Source organism: Pelobates fuscus, chromosome 9 (assembly GCF_036172605.1).
Source record: "Pelobates fuscus isolate aPelFus1 chromosome 9, aPelFus1.pri, whole genome shotgun sequence".
Lineage (NCBI taxonomy): Eukaryota > Metazoa > Chordata > Amphibia > Anura > Pelobatidae > Pelobates > Pelobates fuscus.
In genome coordinates, this window is record NC_086325.1 from 53,071,789 (window position 1) to 53,098,580 (window position 26,792).

The window sequence follows — 26,792 nt, forward strand, 5'->3', positions numbered from 1 at the left end:
CTAGTATCTCTCTTAGCACCATTTACAGAGGAGGAAGTGCACAAAACCATCAACTCACTCCCCAAACACAAAGCACCCGGACCAGACGGGTTTCCCAATTCCTTCTACGCAACCTTTGCCACACAACTCACGCCACACCTCACCAGGCTATTCAACCACATCAAAGACACAGGGACCATCCCGGCAGAGATGCTCCTAGCTCATGTAATAACACTTCCAAAGCCAGGGAAAACTCCCACAGAATGTGCCAATCTAAGGCCAATATCATTATTAAATGCAGACACCAAACTATATGCAAAGCTACTAGCTACACGCATCAAACCGATGCTACTAGACATGGTCTCCCCGGAACAAGCAGGGTTTGTTCCGTCTAGGCAACCGGGAGACAATACACGCCATTTTTTAAACCTAATCCAATGGGCACAACATACCCAACAACAGGGCATACTACTGGCACTAGACGCGGAAAAGGCGTTCGATCGCCTAAATTGGACATACATGAGCGCAGTTCTGTCCAAAATGGGATTCCCCCCCCAATTTCAAAGGAGCATACTGGCCCTCTACTCAAACCCTTCGGCCAAAGTGTACAATACCGGCTTCCTTTCCAGGCCATTTCCAATAACTAATGGCACAAGACAAGGATGCCCCCTCTCCCCGCTAATATTCATCCTCTGTCTAGAACCGTTGGTCAGGCTCATCAAATCACAAGACTCAATCCAGGGTCTGGCCACGCCAATAGGGACCATGAAAATTGCATTATTCGCAGATGACATCCTTTTGTTCATATCTGACCCATCTCAGTCCCTCCCACACTTAATGACACTACTCGGTGAATACGGTAGAGTATCCTATTATAGAAACAACGCAAAAAAATCACAGGCCCTAGCGATCCGCTTGCCACACTGCACCATACAAGCTCTTAAAACTGATTTCCCATTCGATTGGCGCAGAACATCAATCTCATACTTAGGTATCCAACTGCCTGCCACACCTTCGCTAGTGACTAAGGTTAATCACACGCCCCTGCTGCACAAACTGGACCTCCAACTCAAACACTGGGACGCCAAAGGGACGTCCTGGTTTGGTCGTATAAACACTGTTAAAATGATGATCATACCACACATCCTATACCTCTTTCGCACTTTACCTATAGCGATCCCGAATGCGATAATAAAAAGATTCCAATCAACTATAAACGCACATATATGGAAGAGAAAACCCCCCCGCGTATCGCAGAAAATGACCTGGAGACCCTTCCTAGCAGGCGGCCTAAGCGTCCCCAACATTCAGCTATACTATAAAGCCTCCATTATGGCACAGGGCTTAGCAATCCTGGAAAGCACGTCCTCCCCCATCTGGCTAAACTTAGAAAATGCCTGCATGGCCCAAGGCACGATAACAGATGCCCTGTGGACACTCTCGGAACGGGAGATGAAAGACAGGGATATACTTCCACCCACAAAACTGCTACTCAGAACATGGAGACAAGCGGTTATAAAAATGGGGATTGGGAAAGACCTTATGCACGCTGCCCCCCTACGTACTATGAGCCCCCACACAACAGACCTTTGCCTTGACACATGGACACGACATGGCATTATACATATAGGTGCATTATACGACAATGAGGGAGTGATGCCCTTCCCAGCGCTGCAGCAATCATTTAACCTCCCATCGAGGGAATTGTTTACATACCTGCGCATAAAAAACATATTACATGGTCGCATACTACACAGTGATAGACACTACCCGTTACCACAATTTGTACTCAAATGCCAGGGTAAACTAAGAAACACTAAAGCATTGTCCTTCTGCTACTCATCTCTTATGGAACTGGTAACCAAAGACAGCCCCCCATATATGAGCACGTGGGAGAAAGACTTACAGATACAAATTAGCCAAAATACATGGAGGGCGGCATTGACTAGGGTAAAGAGGACCACACACAGCGTGGCCCATAGAGAAGCGTTTTGCAAAATACTGATGAGGTGGTATTTAGTTCCCTCGCGTTTAGCACACATATACCCAGGCTCGACCTCCACGTGCTGGAGATGCCAGAGCAATGAAGGCACACTACTACATGTGTTTTGGTCCTGCCCGGTTTTAGCTCCATTCTGGAACGCATTGGAACAGTTTCTCCATAAAGAACTGAAAATTCAGGTACCAAAATCCCCAGAATGCTACCTACTCCATATATTTCCGTATCCCCTAAAAGAAGATGAGCTACACATACTCACACACAGCCTCATAGCAGCAAAAATTACTATAGCGCACAAGTGGAAACAACCACAGTGCCCTAACCTCTCAGAAATTCTCACACGCCTAGACCAGACAAACAATTATGAAAGAATGGCAAGTCGACTCCGAAATGACGAACACAGATACACAACACGATGGCAAAGATGGACTCAGTTTACTGATCTACATAAGTCCTAAAACCCTGATCAATAGGTCCCCTAGGGGCATGCCTAACTAGAACAGGCAAAACCAATTAGACGTGTAGGACCGTTTAAACCCACGCCGAAACTAGGTGACGAAAACTGATATGATATAAACTGATACGTGATGCTTTGGTTCGCAGAGAACAATGTGACCACCCCTACCATGATGTAATGTAGAACCGAATCAAGCTGTATCCACATCCATATGTGTAACTATACTATGTAACTGTGACTTATATAATTGAGTAGTGATATCAAAAACCATGTTGTTCCTACAGTATGAATAACCCACCTTCCCCTTTTCCCTTCTTCCTTTCTGTACCCCCCCCCCCCCATAACTTTTGTTTTTGTGTTGCCAAAGAAAAAAATCAATAAACATTGAGACATTGAAAAAAAAAAAAAAAAAAAAAAAAAGACTAATACAATATGAGTTGGCTACTTTCAAGCCACACTGGTGATAAATGTGTATACACGTGGTTGGAGAATAGATGCCCACATTACAGGGAGTGAAGGGGTTAAAGAAGAACAGCCATTGGAGAGTGGAGACATTCTAAAGCATTACAATGATTTGCTATATATTTTAATTTAATGCACATCTACCAAGGCACAGAAAGGCATGTAATGACTACCATGATTTTAGGAAACCAAGATAATTTTAGATATTGACTTACACAAGAACAGGGGTAAGGCAACCTTTTAGTAGTACTGTGGCGTGCCAATCCTCCTTTTTTTTTTTTTAAATGAGATGTGTATGCTTTGTAGCATATGTGGGCTGTTATATTGTACAGTATACGTTCCTGAGTAGTTTGTGATATTGTGTGTGCTACCTATGAATGTGAGCTGTAAGGGGATTGCTTGTGTAATTGTATACATGGATGATGTGTCACATTGTATGTTTGTTGTGTGTATGTGTGGAGCTGCTTGGGGTATTGCATGTGAGAGGCTACATGTGGGGTTGAGAGTATGTGTGTGGATTGTCAGTGGTGCTGTTTGTATTATTTGTATGAGGGGGAGGCTTCTGCAGCTCTGTGTATATTTAGCAGTGTGGGGTCCAGTGGGGACAAGGCTGGCCAGCAGAAGGTCAAGGGTGGGAGCTGCGATGGGCGCTGCAGGCTGCTCTACACCAGTGGATTACAAAAACAAAGAGTGGAATAGCGCCAAGTCAAAGGACAGGGAGGCTGCACACCTAAATGGGTAAACCTCTTCTAAAAAACCCAAACAATACAAGAATGTAGGGTGTGCTAGGGGGTGAAGAAATACTAAAAACAACTGAAGTAAAACAGATAATACGTGGTAAATAAAATGGTTTCAAATCAGTAATACTTAAAAGCAAACATGCCAATAAAGTCCAAAATGAAGTGTATAGGCAAGTCTATAAGAATTTGCCTTTATCTCCAGGTGAGTATGTCTTCCAGATAGTTGAGGTCCAGTGACATAAAAGAGAAGAAAAGAGATCAAATAGTGCAATATGTTCCAAAAGTATAAAGGCTAGAGTAAAATAAGATACCACCTACGCTGATTACACTGAGCGGGTTATCTGCTCAGGTAAATGTGAGTATTACTCTTTTATTTCTTCTACTGGATATATTTTATACAGTAAGCACTATCTGTTGAACCTTTGTTTTTACCTTCACATATTCTGCTGACAAGATACACTTTGGTCTATACCTCCCATCATATCCCTGAAGTGGGGGAACAATGCCACTGCAAGCGCTTCACACTAGAGCTGGTTTTAAGCTCTATTCCATGTGAGTAGGCCATTTGGATTTTATTTTACTGTAGCCTTTATACTTTTGGAACATATTGCACTATTGGATCTCTTTTCTTCTCTTTAATGTCCCTGGACCTCAGCTATCTGGAAGACATACTCACCTGGAGGTAAAGGCAAATTCGTATAGGCTTATACACTTCATTTTGGACTTTATTGGCTTGTTTGCTTTTAAGTATTACTGATTTTAAACCATCTTATTGACCACGTATTATCTGTTTTACTTCAGTTGTTTTTAGTATTTTGTCACCCCCTACCCCCTGGCGCACCCTACAGTCTTGTATTGTTGCTCTACTCCAGTGCAGATTCCTGTTCACAAGTGCTGGGATGAAGTGATCTGAAATGATTTCCTCTAAGTGCAGCAATATGTAAATTGAGTTTTGCCCCTCATCTCTCAGTTTGCACTATAGGATCCCCTTGCCAAATGTCACAGCAGTAACGTGTGCTTTCAGTGTGACCCAAGTGACTCAAATTTAAGATACCTTACAAATCCCTTTAAAAACAAGTGTTATAATTAAAAAGACACCAAGCATAGGCATCATAAATGCTGCTGTTAATGGTTATAGTGCTATTCTATTAGGCAACAGGCACTGTCTCCTGGTTCTGGATCAAGTAATTTTTTTGAGCAATTTGATCAACACTAAGGGTCTCGGAGGCACACCCAGCTAAGCCCCACTTGTCATATTGCCAAAAGGGAAGTTCCTCTTCAGCAATAGCAACATCAATGTTCCATAAAAGGTTGACCAAGAGGGAATAATCCCACTTAGATAGATAGGAAGGCAGAGAGTATGGTCTAGAATAAGGTTACACCCTAGGTTAAATATGTAAAACAAAAGGAAAAGAACGTAAAAATAAAAAGATCAATTGCTTCAAACCAGGAGTAGATACGAACACCTAGAATACTATGTTAAATAAATATACTTCTAGCAGAGATGGTAGATCTGGTAAACAGTGAATTCACCTGTAGGTCTGGGCCACTTATTTTACCATTAAATGTATTTTGGGTCCTAAAATCTTGATTTCAATTTAGAGCCAATCCCCCACAAAGTTAAGTTTACATTTTATAAGTCTGTGACACATACAGCTAAGCATGTCTTTACAAACAGTAAATTGGGTTTCTATTAAACACAGTTGTTATAGTAATACAGTGAGGTCGGTTTCCTTTGCAAATGGACATAGAAGTCTTTCATACCAGCTATATCGGTTTCCATTGCATCAAGGAAGACTTTTTTTTTTAATATTAGTCTTGTTAACATGGTTGTTTATAAGTTTTGGGGTTTCTTTCCTGCTCGGCTCAACTCTATGAATGAAACAATCTATTACGGCTTTCGTGTGATTAAACTAATCACAGCTATTAGTTAGGCACATCCAATGATATCACTGTAGTCCTGGCACAACACTTTTGTCACCAGAACAACTACAGCTTATTGTAGTTGTTCTGGTGAGTATAATCATTGCCTTCAGGCATTTTCATGCAAACACTGCCTTTTCAGAGAAAAAGCTGGCACATACCCGTACAGTAGAAATAAAATAAAATAGCCATACATACATAGATGAATTTCTCCCAGCTGTGTGCGACAGCTTAACGATCTGTGAGGTTACAAGAAAAGAAAAAAAGAAAGGCAGTGTTTACATTGCCCCTAGGGACACCTACAAGTGGCCACTCATCAGATGGCAACTGGAGGTGCTTCCTGGCTCAGTGCTGCACAGTAGGCAGCACTGGCGTTTAGCATGGGGACGCTGAATTTTCCTCATACAGATGCATTGATTCAATGCATCTCTATGAGGAAGTGCTGATTGGCCTAAATGATGTATAGCCCAACCCCCATACCGATTTTAGCCAATGCAGTGCTTTCCCCGTGGTAAAGCATTGATTGGCAAAAAAGCAGCAATTTTGATGATGTCACCAACGGGGCGAGGCCAGCGATGGAAATAAGGTGAGCATTAATTCCTTTTAAGGGGGTGGTAATGGGAAGCAAGCCACCTAAATGGTGGGTTTAGCACTATAGGAACAGGAATACATGTTTGTGTTCCTTACCCTATAGTGCTCCTTTAATGAAGACATTAATATATACTGCAAGAAACAGACACACACTAGCTTTATAGAAAATGAAAGTTTTAATAAGTAGTCGCTGTCATGTCCGATACAATGTGGCTCAGCCACGTTACATTCAGCAGGGCAATCAGACAAAATACAAGTAATAACTCACTCTACCTCTAGGAGGACATTATTGATATAAAGATGGCTAATAGAAAAGGAGAAAAAAAAAACTAAAGGAGGAAGAAACATTTTGAATCGATCTATTAATACATAAAAAATGGTTTGGTATCAATAAACAGTTTTTTATACCTCATGTTGGTGACAGATAGGATGATTTAGGTTCAAACTGTTGACACTAGGGTCCATATCACAAACGGCCACGAAAATGAAACGGCCATATTAAGAAACTTAAGATACACATGTTAACATTCTGTTTAACTTGTGTGGTGAGAGATCTCTAAAACAAAGTGTACGTTGCACAATAGCAAGACTGATTCATACATGGACAATGGGAGAACTAACCTGACTTCGTGTTCGAGGGTTCCATCGAATGTAGTAATTAACCCAGAGTTCCAAATGGCTCAAGCTTGCAACGGGATACAGCACGTGGTGTTCATAGTTCACATAAAATGGGTTTGTAAATTCATCCACATGACTATTAATGTAGGACCACAAAGATATGGTCTTTGTGTGGATTTCCTAAAGGAAAATAATATTTTTTTTTAAAAAGTGTTTGATATTTTTTCACAACCTACAACTTGCTAATGTAGTGTAGGAATTTGACATCTGTAGGGAAAAAATGTACATCTTTTGTTTAAGCAAAAAAAAATAAAAATTAGTGTTTCTTCAAAGAACATGTGCAGAGGAAAAAGCTCGAACATACCCGTACAGGAGAAATAAAATGAAATGGCCATACATAGAGGAATTTCTCCCAGCTGCGTTCTACAGCTTAACGATCTGCGAGGTTACAAGAAAAAGAAAAAAAAAATCCCACATCTGATTCCATGGAAAACAAGTCATTAGGAAGGGAGGGAATCAAATAAAATCGGATCCCTGAAATCATGACCACATACATTCAGCTCCATCTTGTGGTAAAATATGGGGTGTAGGCTTGCAGCTATAACAAGCATTACATATTCATTTGTTACTGGGCCTGCAGATCATTTGTCAGCAGGGGAAATATTTGATATCGATAGACTGATTATTTTATTTCATATTCAGGACACATAGGTTTAAGAAATAAAATAAAAAAATAAAAAATGCAGTCGCTGCGAAATAGAAATAGATAACTGAAATAATAAAGTGAAGTAAAGGTAGAAAAGATAAGTAAAGGTGAAAATCACGAAGAATAATGATAGAAATGAACAAATGATGAACATGGAATGGAAGAAAAATCCAAATTGAGTAATGGAGATACACCTACCTAGCTCTGATGTTTAAAATAAATAAATAAATAAATAATAAAAAAAAATGATAAGGTTTGAAAGGGAGACATTTGGGATGTATGGGTATGTGCTGTGGCAGCCAAGGCAAGATACTAAAATCTTTGTTAAAGATAAAGTATCACACAGGAAGTGGAATTTACAACCGATGCCCACAACATTATCTTTGCTTTCTTTATTTGTCCACATCGCTAACCATTGCAACATAGTAAAAGCAAAATATAGGAGGTAATCAGCGTTTAGAATAGATATACATACGGTACAGATGTAGTTTCTAGTATATTAAAAGCGTATCAATTAAACTGTTAATATCTCCCGACTGATTCCTCTTCTGCAACTGTCACTAGTCTAACACTATCCTTACCTTTTTGTGTCATATTACCCCACTCCCTCTAGCATGTAAGCTCATTGAGCAGGGCCCTCAACCCCTCTGTTCCTGTGTGTCCAACTTGTCTGGTTACAGCTACATGTCTGTTCGTCCACCCATTGTAAAGCGCTGCGGAATTTGATAGCGCTATATAAATATCATAATAAATCGATTAATATAAAACGAGAGAGAAATAATGGTGCAGTAGAATTGGTGGTATTGAGGGAGTATATATGGGCAAATTGCACATGCACACTTTATAGCGCTGTCTCAGCTCTAATAAGGAGGCCGGGACGGAATAATCCCCGTCTATGGTTATAAGTGAGCTTGATATCAGAGTTGTGCAGACATCATATGGAAAAAACACAAATAATTCCAATGGAATGGCATATACAGAAATGATATAGATGGAGTACAATATCCACCAATTGTACTGCACCATTATTAATTCTCTTGTTTTATATTCATAGATTTATATGCTAGAAACTACACATTTACCGTATGTATATCTATTATAAGCGCTGATCACCTCCTATATTTTGCTTTTACTGTATACTTCACGAGGATCAGGGAACCCCTTGTTGGTGAAATGCTGCTAGCTTTCGTTTGATATTGAGTGCTTACTTCACATCTGTTTTGTATATTCCATTGCAATATAGACAGCAAACTGTCCAACCATCTAACGCTCTGCACCGCGACTGGAAAAGGCTTAAAGAGACAATAAACCACATAACCACAAGAGCTCAGGGTAGTTGTAGTGCTGCCTACAAGTGTATTGGCTCTGTCTGTTGGTTTAAATACCAAACCTTTAAGGCTCGGACATAAACCGAGGCTCTTCTGATAATCTGGAGACTGCCTTCCCCCAAACACTTCCACCTAAATTATGTCACAGGAAAAATAGCAACTATACAATTCTAAAGCCTTGGTTTGCAGACTATAATCCTTTCGTCACAATGAGCAAGGGGTCCGAGGCAAATCTATAATTACATGACATCCAGGTCCAGTGTGGTCAAACCTCGATGTTTAGTAGGGTCATTAGGGGTGTTTTGCCAGCATTACCAGGGTAGTTTACAAAGAATATGGCTCAATGTTAACAAAAAAGCCGCCTGGGTAATGCAGAAACAAACACTCCCTTTATGACGAGCTGGAATTGCATAGTACTCAGATTTAAAAGAACCCTATAGGGTCAGGAACACAATCATATATTACTGACCCTATAGTGTTAAAACCACCATCTAGCCCCCCTGGTCCCACCTGCAATGTGCCCTACATTAGCATGCACTCCGGTCAAAAACACAATTTATTTCACTCGTGCCATTTCAGGGAGATCCCAAACCATTTTGTACACCAGGTTGCGCTCACCCAAGAATGAAATGACAATGGCAGCTTCTCATAGGCATTGCTAGTGAGGTAGTGTGGAATCTAATCTAGGCACAGTGAATGTAAAGATGGCTATAGCTGTGCTCTCCTAACACTAACAGCAGCTTCACTGCTAGCCATAAGTCACTGTACTGGTTTCAATGGCACTTGCTAACTTTCGAGAGGCTGCTGTGCATGTCACCATATAAGATCAGATTCTATCCATTAAGTCCAGGTAAATCATGTCTGCCTCCTAAGTGACAACACTCAACAAATTAAATTGCTGCTTTATGATTTGTCTGGCCTGCAAAATCGCATTAAATGTTTGTGAAGCACAGCTTCCAAATAATAAAAAAAGACCTGAGTGTACCTTATCTATAAACTGCAGCTGCTGCAAATATTTAACTTAAAAAAATAGTACTGGTTTGTTTGGGATGCACAGTTATGATTGCTTTCTGTAGAAAGTTTTTATCCTGGTAAAAAAAAATATTTAGCAAGGCCCATAGTGTTGAGACAGACCATCTAGTGCTCATGAAAAAAAAAAAGCTGCCACATCAAATCTTGTTGAGAAACAAGAACTCAGACATAATGCAATCATTTGTTAAAGGAAGAGATGCCAAATATTGTGTAATAAGCTGCTATAGTGAGCTGCCGGATTAGGCTCTGATCGCCCTCTTCTGATGTGATGTTACGGAGCAGACATTAGGAATCTGGAATGTTTCTGTCGGATACAAGTAACATGAGAGTGCAGCCTGCAGACAACAATTGCTTGTTTTTCATGCACAGCTGCAGGGAAAGGTTAGTAAGGCATGGGGTGATTATGAATTGGCGTTCACAATATAATTTGAACCAGTGGTCATCAACCTATGAAACTAGTGCTATCCCTCACACAACTGATGCCTTGGCATGTCACACAATGCTGCTAGACCCAGATGTACAGCAAGCATGTCAAACTCAAGGGCTAACACGGGCCAAATAAACAAGGTTTAACTTTATGTGGGCAAAAAGTTGCCTGACACTGGACGTCCTCATGCTCGTAGGGCTGCAAAGTAAACAAAAGAGCAAATTTATTTTAGGGACATATGTATTTGCATATAACCAATGTTTCAGTCCAACTACCTTGACATAGTAAGAAAAGTTTGGTAATGGGACAGAAATGGTGAAAGTATGCTGTTGCACAGCTGTAAAATACAAATTGCGTTAACTTGTTGATTTTGAAATCCTCTGAGTGTGTTCTTCACTTTGCCTGAGATCATCAAACTTGACGATCTCAGCCAATCCAATGTTTCCCATAGGAAAGCATTGGGAGGCTATTGTGGATGTGAGGCAAAAGCTGCGCAGCCAATCAGCATCTCCACGTGGAGCGTTCAGCACCTCCATGCAGACCCAATCTAATACACCGCCCCTCCCTCATTTTAAACACTGCCCCTAATTTCAATACAATGCCCCCCTCCCTCCACTCCAATTTAATACACTGCCCTCCTCAGACCACTTGAACACACTGGCCCACACCCTCCCCCAAATTAATACACTGGCCCACACCCTCCCCCAAATTAATACACTGGCCCACACCCTCCCCCAAATTAATACACTGGCCCACTCCCTCCCCCAAATTAATACACTGGCCCACTCCCTCCCCCAAATTAATACACTGGCCCACTCCCTCCCCCAAATTAATACACTGGCCCACTCCCTCCCCCAAATTAATACACTGGCCCACTCCCTCCCCCAAATTAATACACTGGCCCACTCCCTCCCCCAAATTAATACACTGGCCCACTCCCTCCCCCAAATTAATACACTGGCCCACTCCCTCCCCCAAATTAATACACTGGCCCACTCCCTCCCCCAAATTAATACACTGGCCCACTCCCTCCCCCAAATTAATACACTGGCCCACTCCCTCCCCCAAATTAATACACTGGCCCACTCCCTCCCCCAAATTAATACACTGGCCCACTCCCTCCCCCAAATTAATACACTGGCCCACTCCCTCCCCCAAATTAATACACTGGCCCACTCCCTCCCCCAAATTAATACACTGGCCCACTCCCTCCCCCAAATTAATACACTGGCCCACTCCCTCCCCCAAATTAATACACTGGCCCACTCCCTCCCCCAAATTAATACACTGGCCCACTCCCTCCCCCAAATTAATACACTGGCCCACTCCCTCCCCCAAATTAATACACTGGCCCACTCCCTCCCCCAAATTAATACACTGGCCCACTCCCTCCCCCAAATTAATACACTGGCCCACTCCCTCCCCCAAATTAATACACTGGCCCACTCCCTCCCCCAAATTAATACACTGGCCCACTCCCTCCCCCAAATTAATACACTGGCCCACTCCCTCCCCCAAATTAATACACTGGCCCACTCCCTCCCCCAAATTAATACACTGGCCCACTCCCTCCCCCAAATTAATACACTGGCCCACTCCCTCCCCCAAATTAATACACTGGCCCACTCCCTCCCCCAAATTAATACACTGGCCCACTCCCTCCCCCAAATTAATACACTGGCCCACTCCCTCCCCCAAATTAATACACTGGCCCACTCCCTCCCCCAAATTAATACACTGGCCCACTCCCTCCCCCAAATTAATACACTGGCCCACTCCCTCCCCCAATTTAATACACTGGCCCACTCCCTCCCCCAATTTAATACACTGGCCCACTCCCTCCCCCAAATTAATACACTGGCCCACTCCCTCCCCCAAATTAATACACTGGCCCACTCCCTCCCCCAAATTAATACACTGGCCCACTCCCTCCCCCAAATTAATACACTGGCCCACTCCCTCCCCCAAATTAATACACTGGCCCACTCCCTCCCCCAAATTAATACACTGGCCCACTCCCTCCCCCAAATTAATACACTGGCCCACTTACCTCCCCCAAATTAATACACTGGCCCACTTACCTCCCCCAAATACATACACTGGCCCCCTCCCTCCCTCAAATTAATACACTGTCCCCCTTCCTCAATTTAACACACTGTCCCCCTTCCTCAATTTAACACACTGTCCCCCTTCCTCAATTTAACACACTGTCCCCCTTCCTCAATTTAACACACTGTCCCCCTTCCTCAATTTAACACACTGTCCCCCTTCCTCAATTTAACACACTGTCTCCCTTCCCCCTTTTAACACACTACACAGGAATGTACTCCCAGCCCCTCTTCCCCTACCTTAAGATAAGCCGCCTGTCCTCCAATCACAGCTCTGCTCTTCTCTCCACAAGCAGGCTAGACACTCCTCTGGCACTCCAAGCAGGAGGGAAGGGGGAGTGGTTGGCCTGCTCTCCAGTTGCGTCAGTGGGACGGAAGACAAGAATTAGACTGGAAATATCTTTCTTGTCTAGCGGCTGGTCGCAGCCACAGCACAAAGCAGCCCCAGGGCAAGCGATCCGCAAATACATTCATTGCGGGCCGCAAGTTTGACATGTTTGCTTTACAGAAAACTATACTTATTTCTTTGGATATGGCTCTGAGTGATTGCACAAGTTACTGTGGCTGTGCTAAACTCACTTAAAGTATCATACAGGAAGGAGAAGTACAAGTGGTTTGCAACAACTGGAGGTGAAAAACACAGGACACACCCATTGGACCACCAGAGTTTATTATTACTTAATGTTTATATAAAGTGCCAACAAATTCCACAGCACTGTACAAAAGGAAATGCAAGCAAATGATTAACACTTTCATTTAAAAGGAACAGAGGATTCAGCCTGTGAGCTCACAATCGAGCAATGACAGTACTTTTCTGCAAAGTGCTTGAGATCACACAGAGTGAAGAAAATATTCATTTCAAGGAACTTCAATGTATTCGCACAGTATTAGCAGAAGTTGCTTCCTCGGAATTAGATTATTCTAAAACAACTTCAGCAGAATCCCACAACGGACGACTAAAATAAAACACTATTGTGCCACAGATTATTCAAAGAATTTAAAAATTTGTTGTAGATGAAATAATATAATTAATCTACAACCACCACAGGAAACAAACATGCTCTGTTTGCTGCTTCCAACATTCCATCCCATGATGTGCCTAAAACACATCGGCACTGCTTACCATATCCTGACTTCCACTAGCAAGCCTGCTTTGGCGCGTACACTACTATCATGTATTCCTACAATGGAATGGTTTACACTTTGCCGTAAATGAGAAAAAAGTGTCTTCTGCGTGTTCTTGTATGTATGTACACACACACACACACACACACACAAAGTTAAACTATAGTTATAAAGTTATAAAAAGTAAGATCTGTGCCAAGTTCTACATAGATCTTAGTGCTCAAAGCATGATTGGCTATTTGCAGGCATAAGTAAGCATTTGTAAATCATTCATGCAGACATAACCTATAGCAAATAGTCTTCACCATCACCCCCAAACCCTACAATAATAATGTAGAAAAATATGAGGAGAAAAAAAAAAACCAAACAAACCAGAACATACCTCTTTCATTCTCTGTTGCTCACAATTGTATAAAAAAGTTCCAAACAGACAGCTATAAAGGTGATCCAATATAGTGACGAGGAAGAGTTCATTGAACTCAAAAGCTGCAGGAAACTGGAAGAAAAAAAAAAAAAAAAGGGAGAGAGGGAGGTTAGAATATATATATATATATATATTAGCTTTACTTAATAGACAAGATGGATGGTTCTTCTAATATTTGTTTTTCTAACCAAGAAGAACAATATTTTTTACTTACCGTAAATGTATTTTTCCTTAAGATTAGAGGCAGTGCAACAATTTCCTTGAGGCAAAAAAGGCAGGCAGATTTTATAATATATATATATATATATATATATATATATATATAAATAAAACCTTAAAAAAGGTTGAGTCCCTCCTCATCCTCCTTTTAATACTATGAAAGCCATCCCCCATACCATACATACATACCAATGCCACAGAAAGTACACAAGCCAACTCGTGCAAAAACTATTTATTAAAATGGTTAGGGAATTCGAAGTGCACTGCCTCTAATCTTAAGCAAAAATACATTTACGGTAAGTAAAAAAATGTTGCCTTGTTTGAATTTGCCGCGAAAGCACAGAGATTGCATTGTGTATGCGCAAAGCAAATCATAACCTCTAGGTGGCATGCATTGCAACCAGTACTTGGGCTCCACCTGAAGGACCTCCAAGCAGCGTGCACAACATACGGCACAGGCTGTGCAGATGTTTTTAAAAAAGAGTGGAACGAGGCACCCGGCTAGCGTTCCAAATGCTCGAAGAGGGAAGAGCCAAGTCTACAATCAGATGATCTCATGGACAAGTGGAGGCCCCTCCCCCCAGCTGCAGCCATCTCACCTCACCTGGAAAACAAAAAAGTCACCCCTACCTACCCTGCCGAAAACAGGCAGACAACACAGGCATTGGTATGTTTGGGGTATTTTAGAGTATTAATATTTTTTTGTAAACAGTTCTGTCTGCCTTTTCTGCAACAAGGAAATGGCATCTGGATATGTACGTATTATCTGTGGCTATCTTAAGGCATCAGCGTATAAAGCACGACGAGATTTTTTTTATTTGATTGATTTAGGTTTTATCCCTCTTGTTGCATTGCATCTAATCTGGAAGGAAAATAACAGATATGCCATATATTAACTGGCAAGTAGGTCTTGTTTATTTTAATTGTAAGATGAACATTTTAATCTGTCACTAATAGAGAGAAGCATGATTTTTTTGTTGTGTCATAAAATGGGGGAGAGAACATAAAGAATGCTTCTTCCCTACATATATCAGGGCATGTAAAATAATTTATAGTAATGCAATCACTGGGTATTGAGAACATGAACTTTAAGGCAGAAAATCAAAATACAAAACTGAATTAGATTTAATTTAGAAAAACAAATTTGATGCCCTAGTCCCATTGCTTCACCACAAACCAGACTTTGAGGGTCATTAATAGGGTTTTCTTTGTATCCGCACTACTAAAACAAGGACTGGTGATACTTTCGGAAAACTGATTTGGGGGGTCACAGAGTTATTTTTATAAAAACAAAAACAATATATGCTTTTCACCAAAGACCCACTTGGCAGCCACTCCCCCAACAAGGCTGTTATCTTTAAAGAAAAAAATAAAAAAAAAATAAAAAAAAAATGTTTTAATCTGTTCCCTAACTTGGATTTCACAAATACATTTTAAAAACCCCATTATATTCCTGAATGTACAGTGTTGGATAAACTGCTCATGATTCTTGCAACAATAACGACTGTTAACGGCTTTTTACCTGATTTGTCATTTGCCACACACAGTCTATGAACTGGAGGAAAATTGGCGACCGATCAGCATCAGCATGATTGTCATCTCCATGGCCCACTCTCTGTGATGTGAGGTTACAAGACATCACCCATTAATATTACGTATTTAATACAACATTATTATTACCGTTACTGGAGATATAAATAGAGATTAGAGAGAGAGTTCAATATCTTTATTTATCTTTCTATACTCTCAAAAAGAATCCCAAAACGTGACCAGGCAGCAAATTAGATTAAGTACACAACCAAGTGTCTGTGTATATATATATATATATATATATATATTTATTTTGTTAGCCCATCATTTTAATGAGAAAATGGAGAGTGAAAGAGACAATCACACTACTTTTGAGGAGTACATGTATTATGTAAGGTACACGAGGATGAACCCCTCTTCCCAACCATCTTGATACCATAAAGAGGCTGTAAAGAAATCGCTTACATATACACAATCCATTTAATTACAAAGTTCTGAAAACAGAGAGAACTCTACGAATTCCAATGGAATATTCCCAATTACCTCTTACTTTAAGAAATATTCACTGAACTTCCCTTATTAAACAGAGTATTTTAATCACTAGTTTGTTTAAAGGAGAATAGAGACAATTAAATGTTCTCCCGGTAATAGAAGATATATCTCCATGGCAGCATCATTCATGGCCAGCTCCGTCCTTGTTGGTTGATGGGATACATAATATTATAAGAATGTCCACTTTATCATCAGTCTTGTTTCATCTATTTGTGGCTAACAGGACAGGATCTGCAATTATTTTTCTTTTATTCAGCTCCTTAAAGCATCCTGGTGAATGGTGTTCTCTTATTAGATTGCAGGTAGTAAGCTATAGAGTAACAGTGTGATGTAGGAGACTGTTCTTCATCCTACTTACTGGTAGAGCACTGGCAGTTGGTTCCTTTTGCATATCTGGATATGTACGAATTATCTGTAGCTATCCTGAGGCATCAGCGTATAAAGCATGATGAGAGGTTTTAATTTGGTTTATTTAAGTTTTGTTTTTGAAGCATCATATTCTCCCTTACTCCTGAGTTTTCCAATTGAATGTCTTTTCAGGGTGATTTAGTGTTTGGGCTGCCTTTGTATGCAGTTATGAAGAGAGCATCGGAGAAGAATGTCTTCCTTTAGAAAGGACTCCGTGGATAGCATCAACCTAACTCATAGTCTGGTCAGCCATATCTACAGAGACTGCATCAACTAGAAAACAGGTAACATTGACCAAGTAAGGGTTGAAATGAGATCGGTTTGGAAAAGCTTCTCATGGAAAGGTAAATGGGTCCTTTAGTGGCTCTAATGAACTTATGTGAACGTTATCTAGAGCAGAGACCATGTTTTACAGATTTCTAGGATTCCTGGATGCAAACCACTCCATTGACTATTGGCTAGTTTCATTGTCGTAACCACAAGGTTTTCTTTAATCCTACACATCATGGACCACAGGAAAAGAAATACTCTTTCAAGAGCGATTTCAAAAAATCAGAAGACTACATTGATAGGAATCTGATCTTCTGTCAGATGATTATGGATGGAGTCATAAAGTTACAGTAATCATCTATTGGTTTACTTTTGCTTGTATCGAAAACAGACACACACAGATAGAGGGGGCTCTCTTTTAAACTTGTGGTTTCCTTCCTGTGCAATCAGCCAAAGGGCACAAACTACCAAATAGTGATGCAGTCATTAATCCATTCAGGTAAATAAAATTATGGTAAGTATGCATGAATTTTTCTTACTGCCAATTGTAATTCAGAATGAACCAACATGCATCTCATTTTTTTTGTTAATCACCAGCATATAAGCACCATAGTCTTGTAGCAATGGTACCAAAACTCACCATGGCAAATCGATGGCCAAAACTTATCCACTCTTTTTCTATAAGAACCTCAAACCCTTTGATTGTTCTGTAATAGCTATCCAACATTAACATAGCTAGAGAGGTCAGCTGTGCCGTTCGATCCCACCCATCACTGCAGTGAACAACCACTGACGTTTTGCTTGATTCAACTCTGTCTGCAATTCTCACTGAACCAGCCAAAAGCATCTGAAAAAAAGAATAAAAATAAAAGTGCATAATATTTTTGGCATTTACACAGCACAAACTAATTCTGCAGTGCTTTACAATATTATAAAAGGTGGGAATTTAACAACAAAGAAGACAATTACATTATGTCACAGGAACAATAGGTTGATAACGACTGCTCAAACGAGCTTTCAGTCTAGAGGCCACATACATACATACAGTGCCTTGAAAAAGATTTCCCCCCCCCCCCTTGACTTTTTACATTACAGCTTTAAGTTCAATGTTTTATTAATATACATTTTATGTGATGGATCAGAACACAATAGTCTAAGTTGGTGAAGTGAAATGAGAAAAATATATACATAAAACAATTTTTTTGAAATAGAAAACAGAAAATTGGCATGTGCGTATGTATTCACCCACTTTGTTATGAAGCCCATAAAAAGCTCTGGCGCAACCAATTACCTTCAGAAGTCACATAATTAGTAGTGAAATGATGTCCACCTGTGTCCAATCTAAAGTGTCACATGATCTGTCATTACATATACACACACACCTTTTTTTAGGTGTGAACACCTAAGCAATAGGCAACTCTAACCAAACACTGCCATGAAGACCAAGGAACTCTCCAAACAAGTAAGGGACAATTTGTTGAGAAGTACAAGTCAGAGTTAGGTTATTTAAAAAAAAAAAAAAAAAAATCCAAATCTTTGATGATCCCCAGGAGCACCATCAAATCTATCATAACCAAATGTAAAGAACATGGCACAACAGCCAACCTGCCAAGAGACAGCAGCCAACCAAAAGAGACGTAAGGTAACCGTGGAGGGAGCTGCAGAATTCCACAGCAGAGACTGGAGTATCTGTACATAGGACGACAATAAGCCGTACGCTCCATAGAGTTGGGCTTTATGGCAGAGTGGCCAGAAGAAAGCCATTACTGTCAGCAAAAAACAAAATGGCACGTTTTGAGTTTGCAAAAAGGCATGTGGGAGACTCCCAAAATGTATGGAGGAAGGTGCTCTGGTCTGATGAGAATAAAATGTAACTATTCGGCCATCAAAGAAAACGCTATGTCTGGCGCAAACCCAACACATCACATCACCCAAACAACACCATCCCCACAGTGAAACATGGTGGTGGCAGCATCATGCTGTGGGGATGTTTTTCAGCAGCCGGGACTGGGAAACTGGTCAGAGTTGAAGGAATGATGGATGGTGCTAAATACAGGGATATTCTTGAGCAAAACCTGTACCACTCTGTGCGTGATTGGAGGCTAGGACGGAGGTTCACCTTCCAGAAGGGCAATGACCCCAAACACACTGCTAAAGCAACACTTGAGTGGTTTAAGGGGAAATATGTAAATGTGTTGGAATGGCCTAGTCAATGCCCAGACCTCAATCCAATAGAAAATCTGGTCAGATTTAAAGATTGCTGTTCACAAGCGCTAACCATCCAACTTAAAGGAGCTGGAGCAGTTTTGCAAGGAGGAATGGGCAAACATCCCAGTGGTAAGATGTGGCAAGCTCATAGAGACTTATCCAAAGCGACTTGGATAAGTGATTGCCACAAAAGGTGGCTCTACAAAGTATTGACTTTAGGGGGGTGAATAGTTATGCACATTGACCTTTTCTGTTATTTTGTCCTATTTGTTGTTTGCTTCACAATAGAAAATAAAATTAAATTAAAAAAAAAATCTTCAAAGTTGTGGGCATGTTCTTTTCAAATAATTTTTAAATAATTTTTATTGAAAAATTTTGCTAGTTGTGGGCATGTTCTGTAAATTAAATGATGCAAATCCTCAAACAATTCATGTTAATTCCAGGTTGTGAGGCAACAAAACACGGAAAATGCCAAGAGGGGTGAATACTTTTGCAAGGCACTGTACATACATACATACATACTACAAAATAAAAACAGATTAGAAAAACAAATTAATTATGTGTTGGAAGACATTGAAAACTGGATATTATTAGATTATGCATACACAACTAAAGAGGAATGTTTCAGGAAATCCTCTGGAACCTTTATCTAGCATATAATACAAAACATAAAAGACACACAAAGATAACCAAACCGTACTCACCCTCACATGTGAAACACACCAAACAAGAAATGAAGTCTACAAAAATGATTCCCTTTAGAAAATAGAAATCATGTTCACACTCAGATATTTTCTCTTACTGATTAAATTTTTTTTATTTTTTTAAAGTTTCATACAAGATTGGGTACATTGCTTACCCTTATGTATTCAAGCCAATGTGTCCCATCAATATTTGACAGCCAGCGTGCCTCATCTATAGATGGATAAACAATCTCCTTCACTTTGCGGAGAGACTCTCTCATCACGTGAATATTGTGGATCTCCAAAAAGATTAATTCGGCATTTGGATAAGCGGTTTCACTTTCATACCCTCCTCCTTTTGCCTGCAGATTGTAAAACAATCAATGTAAAAAGAAAATCTGTTTGCATCCTCTGCTTCTACACATAAGATTTGCTTTAAAATAATGCTAGAATTTAGTTTGATAATTTGTATTATTAATATGCGGTTGACCATCACTTAGTTCTAATCAAATATTAATCCTTTTTGTCAAATGAATTGATCACCTGAATTGCCAGTAAGGAATCCAGGAATTAAATTGAATTTACTATTGTAAGGTGTGACTGCCCAAGAATTATTAATGCTAAAACACCACATATCTTATTTCCCAAGCAGAGAGATTATAAAGAAAATAAAAGACTTGCATTCAATACTACTTTCAGTAAAGGGTTATAAAAGAAACATTTGATGATGGTCTAATATCTGCAGGTAGGTAGAATGGCCTGGCACTGCCATTAAATTCTACGCTATCCACCATGCTGCTCAAAGCAAACCGGAACTCTAGGTGAAACTACACTTGCACAGTATAACAAAAGCAATGAAGAGAAGAGGATGTATCTGCAATATCTTACAATTTATAAATGAAATAAAAACATTGCTGCTTTCTCCCAGCAGAATAGACCGCAAATCATCCAAACAGAAATAAAATTAAAAGGACACTGCAGTTAAATGTAATGGTGCTGGAGTCTACAGTTTGTCCCTGCAGCCTTAAAGGGACACTCCAGGCACCCAGATCACTTCTGCCCATTGGAGTGGTCTGGGTGCCAACTCCCACTACTCTTAACCCTGCAACTGTAATTATTGCAGTTTTTTATAAACTGCAATAATGACCTTGCAGGGTTAACTCCTCCTCTAGTGGCTGTCTACTAGACAGCCACAAAAGGGCACTTCCTTGTCCACAACACAGAAAACCTGTGCTAGAGCGTCGCTGGACATCCGCATGCCGGAGGAAGAAGCAGCGACGTGGGACATGTTGCTGCCTCTGGTAAGTTACTGAAGGGGTTTTCACCCCTTCAGCAACCGGGGATTGGGAGGGAAAGGAGACCTGCAGTGCCAGGAAAACGGATTGTTTCAGCGAAAAGGCAGTGTTTACATTGCTGGCTATCTACACTTCTAGTGGCAGTCACTCAGACGGAATTGTCAGGAATACATATTTGTATAACTGACACTCTTGTATTCCTTTACATTAAATTTGTCCTAAGAAAGTGGAGATGGCAGAGGCCTTCTTTTAGGTAGGCAAGATCTTAAATCCATACCTTGAGAATCCCACTTCAGCACAAGTGTACATTAAAAGACATACTTCTCCTGCGATCCCTATAGCAAGCTGGCTTGCCAATTATTGCTGGAATACGGGAATTGCATGACGGATGCTGTTGCGCGGACACTGACGCTATCACAGAGATGGAAATCTTCAAGCAGGGACAATAGTGCTATAACGGGGTGTGAGCAAGGTGAAACTCTTATTATGGCAAGTCTGACATAAAGTAAGAGAGGTAAGCATACTCCTAGAGAAATTAAATAGATAATTTACCCTTAAGATAAATTATGTGTTTGTTGCCATTTGGTGTTCAGGCTAATCGGTCATGACAAGTTCACTTTAAGCTAGTGTTATCAATCGTACCTTATTAGTGTCAGCAACACTGTTCTGTCTGGCATCAAAGATGACAAGTTTGTGTGATTGAGCATTGGCATCCATTATCGTTTGCAAATATTTCTCATCCTCTTTGCAACGCTTGTCATTGGGGCCAACTAACGGCTGGCTGCAGCGAGTTATCGTGGCCTGGCTTTCGGGATGAATCCATGATAACACCTAAAATGTGAGGCGCAGGTACATTAACAGCCCATACTACGTCTGTACACAATACACACATCAATGCAAGAGTCTGTCGTCCACTCACTAGGGTGCAGAATAATTGAAAAGAAAAGAAATACCACAGTTTAAGGAGGTTTAAACGGACATTAAAATACATCAAAATAGGTATTTAAGTTGCCTTGAACAAAATTTATGCCAAAGTATTCAGGAAACATCAAAATAATATAACATTTTTCCAGAAGGCCGAGACCGCATTATATCCAGTATATACAATATAAATGTTACTTCTTACCATATAGTATTGTGTAGAGGTTAAAGTTTAGTGTAGTGTGCAAGTTAAGGGGAGCCCTTTATTGTGAAGCAGCTCTGGGACATACATGTACAAGTGACGCCTGAAATTAGTGGGAATTACACTCTTCAGCTGCCATCTGGGATTGTAACTACCACTTGTCTTAAAGGACCACTCTAGTGCCAGGAAAGCATACTCGTTTTCCTGGCACTAGAGTGCCCTGAGGGTGCCCCCACCCTCAGGGACCCCCTCCCGCCCGGCTCTGGAAAGGGGAAAGGGGTTTAAATCTTACCTTTTTCCAGCGCTGGGCGGAGAGCTCTCCTCCTGCTCTCCTCCTCCGATCCGCCTCTTCTCCTCCCCGTCGGCTGAATGCGCACGCGCGGCAAGAGCTGCGCGCGCATTCAGCCGGTCACATAGGAAAGCATTCATAATGCTTTCCTATGGACGCTTGCGTGCTCTCACTGTGATTTTCACAGTGAGAATCACGCAAGCGCCTCTAGCGGCTGTCAGTGAGACAGCCACTAGAGGAAAAAGGGGAAGGCTTAACTAATTGATAAACATAGCAGTTTCTCTGAAACTGCTATGTTTATAAAACAATTAGTTAACCCTAGCTGGACCTGGCACCCAGACCACTTCATTAAGCTGAAGTGGTCTGGGTGCCTAGAGTGGTCCTTTAAGCAGGCTAGGACAAGTATATACTGGTTCTGCCCAAACATTAAATGGTGTATTATGGGAAACTAATGCTGTTGAGGGTTTCTGGACACATCGCAAATTGCAAAACAAAGTCAATTAGTTAAAACGAAAAAATAATAATGTCTCCAAAATTTTAAAAAAAAAATGCATTATTTTCCCGTAAGACATGCTTTGACGCTATGCATCGTTCATAAGATATTTTTAGGATACAAGGATAATTGTCAAGGCAGTGTAACTGTTAATTTCCTTTAAATACTACGTATAGAAATTAGGTTCATATGTGCATCCATCTTGGAGTTTGGAAGTGGAGTTCCCAGGCTTTGCTTACATTGGAACACTATAGGGTCAGGAACACAAACATGTATTCCTGACCCTATAGTGTTAAAACCACAGTCTAGCCCACCTGACCCATAAATATAATAAAATCTTACTTGTATTCAAGTCTACAGCTGCTACCTCTGCCCCTGTCTGCTGACATCATCAGAAGTGGTGGTCTGAGCCAATCACAATGCATAGGATTGGCTTAGACTGCCAAGGAGGCAGATCAGGGGTTGAGCCAGCACAAGTCAAACACAGCCCTGGCCAATCAGCATCTCCTCAAAGATTAATTGAATCAATGCAACTCTATGAGGAAAGTTCAGGGTCTCGATGCAGAAGGTGGAGACACTGAATGGCAGTGCTGGTCACTGTGCAGAACTGCCCCAGGAAGCACCTCTAGCAGCCATCTAAGAAGTGGACAGAGGATTGCATTTGCATTTTCTCTGAAAAGACCGCAAAAAGCCTGAAGGAAATGATTATACTCACCAGAAACAAAATGCAAAAGGCTTTAGTTGTTCTGGTGACTATATAGTCCCTTTAATACTTACCGTTATTGATCATTTTTTTTTTTTTTTTTTTAAAAGGACAGCTACTTACTGGAATACGTCCTTTTGATCTAAAAGCTGCGACTCTGGCAAGGTCATCATCCGCTACACTGGTGGGAACCACGAAGACAGCTGGATATGTATCACACAATTCATACGTACTGTTAATCTTTGTTATCTTCCAGCTCTCGTTTGGCAAACCCTGAGTATGAAATAAACAAATTCAATACATTTCTGAATAAAAGATATTTAGACTGTAGTAACAGTATGTAAGGCGAAGGTAATGAGAGTAAACATTTACTGGGAAGCAATATGTTCCGGGAGTGTATTACAGAGCAATTTGAGAGGGTGAGACAACCATGTAAAATGTATATTATTTACATGAGAAAGTGAATAGAATTAAAATTATCATTTTCTCCAACAACTAACTACACAGCAACACCAGAGGGCATTCGAAAACACTTTAGATGCAAAAATGTAAAACCACTAGAATTGACAAGCAACATATGCTATGGGGGCAAGGCCTAAAGCAATGGTAACTGGATTTAGGCCAATTTTGTGGAGTAGGAATAATTCAGCAAAGGATTATAAACCGTAATGTGATAAAAAAAAAAAAAAAAAAACAACAACATTACTTTCCATTATACAGCTCAGTCAATATACATTATATAAACCCTCCACTAAAATGAACTTGATGCTGCATATGAACGGTTTAACCCCTTAAGGACCAAACTTCTGGAATAAAAGGGAATCATGACATGTCACACATGTCATGTGTCCTTAAGGGGTTTAAAATATTGGGGTTGGTTCTAAAACGCAGGCATATCAAGCCCTGATCATCCGTACTAAACCAAATCAACACACGATGATAATGCTAATTGTCACAAATTATCATGATAAGACATTATCATGATAAGACACATTAATACTTAATTATGAAGATGCGTGTGGATAACAGTAAGATTTAGGAACTTGTATAAAATTATTTATTACCTTAATCAACATGAAAAAAATAGATAAATGTATCTCATTTAATGTGTTCATGAAAGAACACAGAATTAAAAATTTTCAATGTCTGGTTTCCCTAACCTGGGTTGCACTGACTAGCCGAGAAAGGGTTAAACATCTCAACTAATCAAAGTTGTCTAGTTTGGATGAAATGGACAATGGATATGAAGAAGGTCCAATTGCACAGTACCAATGCCGCCAATATTGTTGAAATCATTGAGCGCCAAGAAAAGTCCTGATTTTTTGGCAAATACTTTCTTAAAGGTATCATATTAAACCAAGGGACATCAAATGGTCACCCTAGGGCATCCTAATCACTACAGTGAGCTGTAGCAGTTATGCTGCTTTGCACATCCCTTTATCTCTGGGGTTAAAAGTATAAAAATAAATAAAGCCACAAACAAATGCTTTGAAAGTGGTATGTAAAGAATTTAAACTGAAAAGTCAATTTATAATACTCTCCAATAGAAAATAACATGGACCACATACAAATCTGGGATAAAATTTGATACAATTAAAGAGATATTAAAGATGCCCGTGTCACGGTTTGGTATTGGAAAAAAAAAAATCAATGTAGATAATATTCTCAGATGCAATACTTGCTTATATAAGAAGTGTGCCAATTAGCAGAGCAGGTTTAAAACCTTGAAACCAACCTGCTACTCACATCACTTACCAATGAGAAGGTCACATTTAGGTAGGTATACATGTGTGGGTGAAACTGCCCCCCAAAAAATCCATGTATTAGGATAGCCCTGGCTCAGGATCACATCCTATTCCATTAGGGATAGGAGAGATGCAGGTGCAGCCAAACCACTCCAAATACGGCCAAGTATCCCATAATGCACAGCATGCGACTTGCACACCATGCAATGATGGATGCACCAACTATCATTTGGGAACAGAGGCAAACAAATTGTAATACAAGCATAGACCCTTGAATAGTAGAAAGCATAGATGGCAGTTTACACTTTAGAAAATTGCACCATAGCATTTTCCTTGATCAGTGTATATCAAGGGTGTCCAAAAGGTCGATCCCAGATGTTGTTAGAACTACAACTTGCTTGATGTTTTGCATGCCTTTAATATGCATTTAGAACGACAAAGTATCATGGATGCTGTAGTTTTAAAACATTTGGGGATCTACCTTTTGAGCACCCCAGGTGTATATTAATATACAGACTTTCAGAAGTTTTTTTTCTTCTGCTGGACATTGCAACACATGTAGCTTAGAGTCCAAATATTACCAATAAAATATTCATATTTCTAATGTTTTATAACAATGTAATTTACATGGAATGTAAAAAGCTAAATAGAGAAATAAATACAAGAAGAGATGTTTCCCATCTGTCATTAATAAGCTGGTAGTAGTATTTTGTGGAAATGTGTCACCACTCAAGAAGAAGGGGTTTTAGCCTTCTATTAAATAGATAGAGGGTGGTGGTGAAACATCAGTTATGAAACTAAAAATTAACTTTTATTTCTCAAATTTAAAAATTGTTTCTCATTTACCAGTGTTGGGATTTGAAAACACGGATACAAAATAAAGAGTATATACTCAAAAACAGAACAAAAAAAAAATAACAATACTGAACATAGAACGTTAGTCTAAGAACAAAAAACAAATTGATACTTCTAACTTAGATACTGTATATATTGGAGACAAATTGTAACTATTGGTAGAGTCTCTCAAAAGTTGCAGTATCTAATAAAGTGCTCAATGATTCACCAGATATTGCTGAGAAGTTCAGTATAGAGGTTGTTATCTGGTGATTAGATCTCTATAAGATCAATAAACTAGAAAAAAATAAAAATAATAGTGATAAATTCTAAGGTTTGTAGGCAGATGCATAACTAGAAACCATGGGGCCCGGTGCAAAAACTATTATTCCAGTATTATATCCAAAGAGAAACATTCATATTTACCCCACAGAATAATAATTAAGCCTCATTTTGTTATATAAACAAGCCCAAACATGAGTGGCCTGACTTGACTATAGGGGAAGGAATTGTGATGTCCG

General features: G+C 40.1%; 1 protein-coding gene across 4 annotated transcripts in view; it reads right to left on the bottom strand.

Moving 5' to 3' along the window:
- The window catches only part of MTMR1 (myotubularin related protein 1), a 72,766-nt gene that overhangs the window by 13,349 nt on the left and 32,625 nt on the right, over positions 1–26,792 (bottom strand). For all 4 annotated transcript variants that reach the window (XM_063431969.1, XM_063431970.1, XM_063431968.1 and 1 more), the window contains 7 exons: positions 23,816–23,965; positions 21,727–21,915; positions 19,966–20,151; positions 17,539–17,745; positions 15,661–15,753; positions 13,878–13,991; positions 6,773–6,949 (listed from right to left, as the gene is read on the bottom strand). In XM_063431969.1, the coding sequence (XP_063288039.1) occupies positions 6,773–6,949; positions 13,878–13,991; positions 15,661–15,753; positions 17,539–17,745; positions 19,966–20,151; positions 21,727–21,915; positions 23,816–23,965 (1,116 nt within the window). The remainder of the gene's footprint in view (positions 1–6,772; positions 6,950–13,877; positions 13,992–15,660; positions 15,754–17,538; positions 17,746–19,965; positions 20,152–21,726; positions 21,916–23,815; positions 23,966–26,792) is intronic.